This window comes from Solanum stenotomum, chromosome 1 (genome assembly GCF_019186545.1).
Source record: "Solanum stenotomum isolate F172 chromosome 1, ASM1918654v1, whole genome shotgun sequence".
Lineage (NCBI taxonomy): Eukaryota > Viridiplantae > Streptophyta > Magnoliopsida > Solanales > Solanaceae > Solanum > Solanum stenotomum.
This window is the reverse complement of record NC_064282.1, coordinates 60,142,251-60,149,458: the sequence shown is the minus strand read 5'-3', so window position 1 is coordinate 60,149,458 and position 7,208 is coordinate 60,142,251. Positions and strand designations below refer to the sequence as shown.

Below are 7,208 nucleotides of genomic sequence, written 5' to 3'. Positions count from 1 at the left end.
TCCCCGTTGAATTTTCTATAACGACGGGAGCAAGTCGTTACACAAAAAAGTCTATAAATTTTTCATATGTCTTTTAAATATTTTGAATTGTAAATTACTGTGACTTATGGAACTTATTTTTACGTAGTTTACAAATATATAAATTTCATTTTTTAAAAAATTGAAGATTTCATACGCAAATTGCCGGTCAAACTTAAACTGTTTGACTCCCGAAAAATAAAATGTGTCACATAGATTAGGATAGATGGAGTACTTTTTTAGCTGAATGTGTGCACATAATATTTTTTTTATTACTGATGAGTGGGTGTAACTAAATTTAAAATTTAATTACATATCATTTAACTAAATTATGTGATTTTTTTTATTATAGCACTAGTAATGGTATAAATCAACCTTAACATAGAAAAGTCAACATAAATAGTTTTAGCTACTACTCCCTTGTTTATCTTTACTTGTGTTTGACTTGACATACCCTGAAGAAACAATAAATAGAAATGTAATGTTATTATATAATTCTTATTAATTATAAGTTATTTAAATATAAGAAATAGATAGTATTTAATAGTAAGGATAAAATAAACATAATATAATAAATTATCTCTTAATAAACATAATATAATAAATTGGACAAATAAAATTGGATACCTATTTTTATTTACCGGACAAAGGCAATGGACAATTAAGACATAATAAATAAACATGACCCTTAACTTGACTTCAACTAGCAACTATGACTTTTAACTTTGGGTGTGCACAAGTAGATACTTAAACTTATATAAAATTGAACAAATAGACACATTCGTCTTACATGACACCCTACATGACAATTTTATGTCATACGTGGTGTTCTACATGTATTATGACACGTACGACATGTGTCTATACTTGTTCAATTTTATACAAATTTAAGTGCCTACATGTGTATATCTAATTTTATGCCGACAATTAAAGATAGATAGAATAACTAATCGAATTATATAAAGAAAACAAAACTCTCTATACTATTTTTTTTAAAATATTCGAAAAATGGAATGTGTACCATTTTTAATGTGGATTTCATCGTGATGATGGGAAAAATTTTCATGGTATTAGTATAAAAAGTATATAATGGGCTTGAATAACTGGGTGAGAGGACTAGTTATAAGATGTGTAGGAAGCAACTTCTATTTGTTTCTCTTCTTTTCTTTTCTTTTCTTTTTTGTTTTCTTTTCTACTATAGTAGAAGAATGGGTTAAAGCTAAAGGTATGAACATGTGTGCTTATGGGAATTTGCTCAATTGATTATGGGCTTTTTTGTCATTTCAGTTTGTTATCCTTCTTCAATTTCATTCCACGTGGTCATTGTGTTGGCATCCTTACCTCTGTCACCTATCTTCATCATATTCCCCTCATTCATACTCTTCCACTACAGCAAAATAAAAATTGGGCATTTTTTTCCATCACAAGGATATTGTTGCAATCTTACTTCCTAGGTTCGTTTCTCGATTTTCTCTTGATTTTTAAATTTTACCTTCAATTTCTATATTTGGTCGAATACATTCATAAAGTTTCGATTTTACATTTAGTTCTATCGGTTGATGATGTTTGTTTTCTGCATGGTCAAAATCTGAGAAAAATTCAAATCAGGGCAAAAATTAAGATAAGAGCTTACCAAAAATTGCAAAACCCATATCATTAGTGTCACTTTGAGAATCTTTAAAAAAAAAGTCATGCTTTTGTGTGTCTGACTAGAACAATCACAAAGGAGTGAATTTCAATATAATATATTGATTTACAGGTCCTTGAGAAAAATTTGTAAAGGAAGGTTGAAAAACTTGGGGAGAATAGTTGAAAGATGAAGCCATCTGTACAGTAAAAAACTCTTACAGGTAAACACATATATTTACATGGTACTAAGAAAATAATAATCCTAACTACTATGGGTGGATCAAAAACCTTGTCATCTTAGCTGGTAGGCGACACACCATAAAATATATTGTGGTCTTAAGGTAACTAGATTATATGTGACAGAGGTTTCAACCTTTATTGAATTTGTTGGCACCACAAAAGATCAGTCAACTCACTTTGTAAATTGTGGTCACTTGAGCTTATTGATGATCAACAATAGCTGATCATATACGAGACTTTTACGAAGTCTTAATCCTTTTTTAATGTTAGAAATTTATATTCTTTCCATTTTTTCTCCCCATGCCGCCATATAGGTGGAACATAGGGACATAAAATATGGGGTCCTATCAACTTGTTCCGGCCTAGGATAATAAGTTCACAAGCTTATTTTTCATAGTTTCTCTAAAGCACCATGGCAATTTGGAATTCTAATATCCAATATAATGACTTTGCACTGTGCAGAAACTTAAAACTTTGGTTTTCAAAAGGATGGGTAAAGGTGAAAGCATTTTTGATTTGCTTAAATGCCAAAGAGCTTTTTTTATCCAACTATTCTGTCTTGATTGATGATATTACTCTCAGCACTCTACAGATTGTTATCCAACGACTTGATCACTGTCAGTACTACTCCATGTTTTGTCCACTTGGACTAAAATGGTCACTCAATTATACTTTTAAATTTCTTTTGTATCTTGACAGTGGATATGGACTCAAGTTTCTACGAGTATGCTTACGAGAAATTTTCAAATAACCTTTCATTGTTATGTTTCTTTTCTCTGGTTTGAATTCTCCTCACTTCTCATACAACACACCTTGATGTTTTGCCCAAATTTTATTCTTTATTTCTGTTTGTTAAAGTATTGTACAGTTCACATAGTTAGTTACACAATTAGTTAGACAGTTAGTTAATTTGTTACAGTGTTACTTAGTCCATATCGTACAAAAGTTAGATTAGATATTTTCTATTTTCAGATCTTTGTAAATACTCATTGATGCAATAGAATAAGGAAGCTTTTCATTTTACAAATCAACATCTCTGTTCTTTTCTCATGGATGGTTACTATTGTCAGAGGCTTCCATTGTTGAGCTTCCTGAAGCTCACAGTGCTGGCAATTCATAGCTTTCTCATGGTATCAGAGCAAGTCCGACTCTGAGGTATTCACTTTCCGCTTTATTTTTGCTTTTTGTACGAGTTTTCTCCTTTCTTCTTCTCTCCGCGATCTGTCCATTCTTCATTTTTGCTTGATCTATGGAAATTGCTCCAAATTCTAGCCAATCTGGTGGTTCCACCGATTAATCTAGTGGTTCAACATATTTTTCAATTGAATCCAATAGACCTCTTTACATGTATCCTTCTGATAATCCCGGAGCCAAGCTCGTACCAGTACAATTTGTTGGAATTGGTTATCGTTCATGGAGACGCAGTGTTTTGAGGTCACTATCAGTCAAAAACAAGTTAGGATTCATCAATGGGGATTGCCCACGACCTCAATCCAATCATCCTTCATATCGTCAATGGGAAAGATGTGACGATATTGTTACAACCTGGATTTTGAATTCACTGTCAAAGGAAATTGCAGACAGTGTTGAATTCATTATGAGCTCTGCAGAATTGTGGAGAGAGCTGAAAGATCGCTATGAACAAACTAATGGTGCAAAACTGTATCAAATTCAGAGGGAAATTAATGATCTGTCTCAAGGATCTCTCATTAGTACAGGGTACTACACCAAATTGAAAAAGCTATGGGAGGAACTTAGTACTTTGAATGTCACAGCTCAATGCAACTGCACCTATGTCTGTGGAGAAAAGGCTCTTATTCATAAGGCTGAACAAGATCGAAGGTTGATTCAATTCCTCATGGGATTGAATGATGTTTATACCGTGATACGTCGTAGTATAATCATGATGAATCCATTGCCCTCTATAGCACATGCTTTCTCTCTTTTGGTTCAAGATGAACACCAAAGAGAAATCAAGTCATCCAATCACTTCAATGTGGAGTCAAGTGTTTTACATGTTGGATCTAGTAGGCCCTCTCAACCCTCTCAACCCTACAGGACAGATTTTTCACCAAATTAATCACTAAATCCTCCATCACATCATGGAGAAATGTTATAGACTCCATGGGTATCCATCTAGTTCGAATCCACCTCATAATTCTAGAGCTCCCCCAAAGCCCCCTCAGAATAATCCTAGAGCTCCTCCAAAGCCTCCTCAGAATAAAGGAACTGGACACATGACAGTAGCAAATGTTCATTGTGCACAAGACTTGGCTCATGGAAAAGGACCAGCAGTAGATCAGAATGAGGAATTATACAATATAAGTCTCACCAAGGATCAATATGGTCATCTTCAGAACATGATTCAGCACTTCCAACAAGAACATGAGAATGAGGGATCCACCATAAGCTCAACTCTTGCTAATGGATCAACTAACTTTGCAGGTATTACAATTTGTACCTCCTCTATAGACTTTGGTAAACAATTATGCAAATGTTTCAAAAATAGATCTGACACATGGATTTTGGATTCAGGAGCTTCAAACCACATGACCTTCAATATATCTCTATTGCATAACATTACCTTTCTGCCCTATCCATTATTAGTTGAATTACCTAATGGCTATAAGGTTAAGGTGACTCAAATTGGTAGTGTAACATTAGGACCTATGATCAGTTTAGAAAAAGTCTTGTTTGTGCCATCTTTCAAATACAATTTAATTTCTATTCATACCATGGCTACACATTCAAACTGCACAGAACCTCTTGTTTGATGCAGGCCCCTTCAATGAAGAGGCTTCTGGTCATTGGTAGTGCAAGTGATGGTCTCTATTTTCTATGCTCAAGTTTCTTGGAGAAATCCTTTACTTCTTCTTCATGTAGTAGTTTACCTTCATGCATCACATGTACAGCTTGTATTGACAATGTTTCTTCTTCTAAACAGTGTATTTCTTTTGATAAATCTTGTTTGACTGCTAAGAATTCTTCAATTGGTGTTCCTTCACACCCTTATGACTATGTGTCTGAATCTATTTCTTGTATTGATAATTTTCATACATGCACTAGAAATAATGTAAACATTATGTGGCATAATAGGCTAGGGCATGTACCTTTTGTCAATATGAAGGGTATTTCTACTATCCCTGTTCAATTTTCTTCTAAACAACCATTCTTGTGTTCTATTTGTCCCATGGCAAGACAAGAAAGACTACCATTTAAGCCCAGTACCACAACAACCTCACACATTTTTGAACTCCTTCATGTTGACATGTGGGGACCATATCACACAATAACTTACAATAACTTCAAATATTTTATCACCATTGTGGATGACTTCAACAGATCAACTTGGACTCATTTACTGAGCTCTAAAAGTAATGCATTACAGTCCCTTAAAACTTTCATTGCCATGATAGAAAATCAATTTGAAACTACTATAAAAATAGTAAGAACAGACAATGGTCTGAAATTTGTTAATACAGAAACAACCACCTTCTTTCAAGCAAAAGGAATCCTTCATCAGAAAACTTGCCCCTACACACCACAACAAAATGGTGTAGTAGAAAGAAAACACAAATATTTACTTGAAACTGCTAGGGCATTGCTTTTTCAATCCAAACTACCTGTTAAGTACTGGGGAGAATGTGTCATGTGTGCTACATACATTATAAACAGGCTTCCTTCTACTGTACTAAATGATGCCAGCCCATATGAAATTTTATACAAAAAGAAACCCCTTTTCTCCCACATGAGAAGCTTTGGTTGTCTTTGTTACCCCACTATACCTACACCACATAGAGCCAAATTTGAACCAAGAGCCACTCCCCACATTTTTTTTGGATATCCTTATGAGACAAAAGGGTACAAGATCCTAGATATGTCCACAAAAAGAATACATGTTTCTAGGGATGTTGTTTTTCATGAAAATATTTTTCCTTTTCACAATGCATCTTTTCCTACTTCATCTACTCCTTGTTTACAGTTTCCTTCTTTCATTGATATCTTAGATAGTTCTGATAATCATGGCACACAAGGTAATCAAAATCAAAATGTATTAGATGATTCTAGTGCTACATATAGTCAATCACCTGATCCTATAGTGTATTTACCTTCTCCTTCTATCCTGTGTTTGTTCCCTCCATGCATCCAAAACCTAGGAGATCCACTAGGAATCCCAAATTCCCAAGTCACATGCATGATTATGTCTGTAATATGCCACAGCTCAAACCACCTAATCCTCAACCTCAACAACTTGCCAATGTTGCTACTTCTCTTAAGGCCCTTTTCTCCAATCACCAACACATGGATCATAGTACCTTAGTTCCTAGTAGTCAAAATCTTGTGAGAAATGTTTGTATTGACAGGGAACCAATTTCATATGAGGAGGCTGCAATTGATCCTGCTTGGCAAGTGGCCAGGACACAAGAATCTGATGCTTTGCATTCCAATCATACTTGGGATTTGGTTCCACTACCTAATGGCAAGAAAGCCATTGGTTGTAGATGGGTCTATAAGGTCAAACACAAGGAAGATGGTAGTATTGAGAGACTAAAAGCAAGTCTTGTTGTCAAGGGGTACACACAACAGGGAAGTATTGACTATACTGAGACCTTTTCCCCTGTAGTCAAGATGACCACAGTCAGGGCATTGCTGATTACAGCAGTTAAGCAGGGTTGGACTATGTATCAGTTAGACATTAATAATGCTTTCCTTCATGAAGATTTGCATGAGGAGGTTTATATGGATGTTCCACCTGGACTTGCAGTTCATGCCCCTAATTTGGTGTGTAAATTGAACAAATCCCTGTATGGACTCAAGCAGGCTAGCAGACAATGGTATGCTAAACTCATTGAGGCTTTATGTTCTAGAGGATATGCTCATTCCATGTATGACTATTCTCTGTTCTACAAAAAGAGGGACAATTCAGTTGTTTATGTGGCTGTGTATGTTGATGATATAGACCTGAAAGTCGTCTATCTGCATAACAAATTCAAGATTAAGGATTTGGGGTTGTTGCACTATTTTTTGGGAATGGAGGTACTTCACACAGATCATGGAGTTGTAATTTCCTAGATGAAGTTTTTTATTGACATGTTAAAAGAGTATGATTGGTTACACATGAGTTCTTTGGCTTCTTCTCTTGATCCTAATGCCAAATTGAGAGCAAAGGAATGCAAAGTTCTTAGTGATGGAACTTACTAAAGGAAGCTGCTTGGAAAACTGAATTTCCTCACAAATACCAGGCTTGATATTGCTTTTAGTGTTCAACATTTAAGTCAATTCATGCAGGATCCTAGAGAGCCTCATTTACAAGTTGTTTT

The 7,208-nt window shown here is 34.8% G+C and overlaps 1 protein-coding gene across 1 annotated transcript; it reads left to right on the top strand.

The window, feature by feature from the left end:
- The first annotated feature begins 3,232 nt into the window (after window positions 1-3,232).
- On the top strand, window positions 3,233-3,967 carry LOC125854923 (uncharacterized). Its single transcript, XM_049534533.1, has one exon. It carries the CDS (start codon window positions 3,233-3,235, stop codon window positions 3,965-3,967), a length of 735 nt encoding a protein of 244 aa, XP_049390490.1.
- Window positions 3,968-7,208: the final 3,241 nt, after the last annotated feature.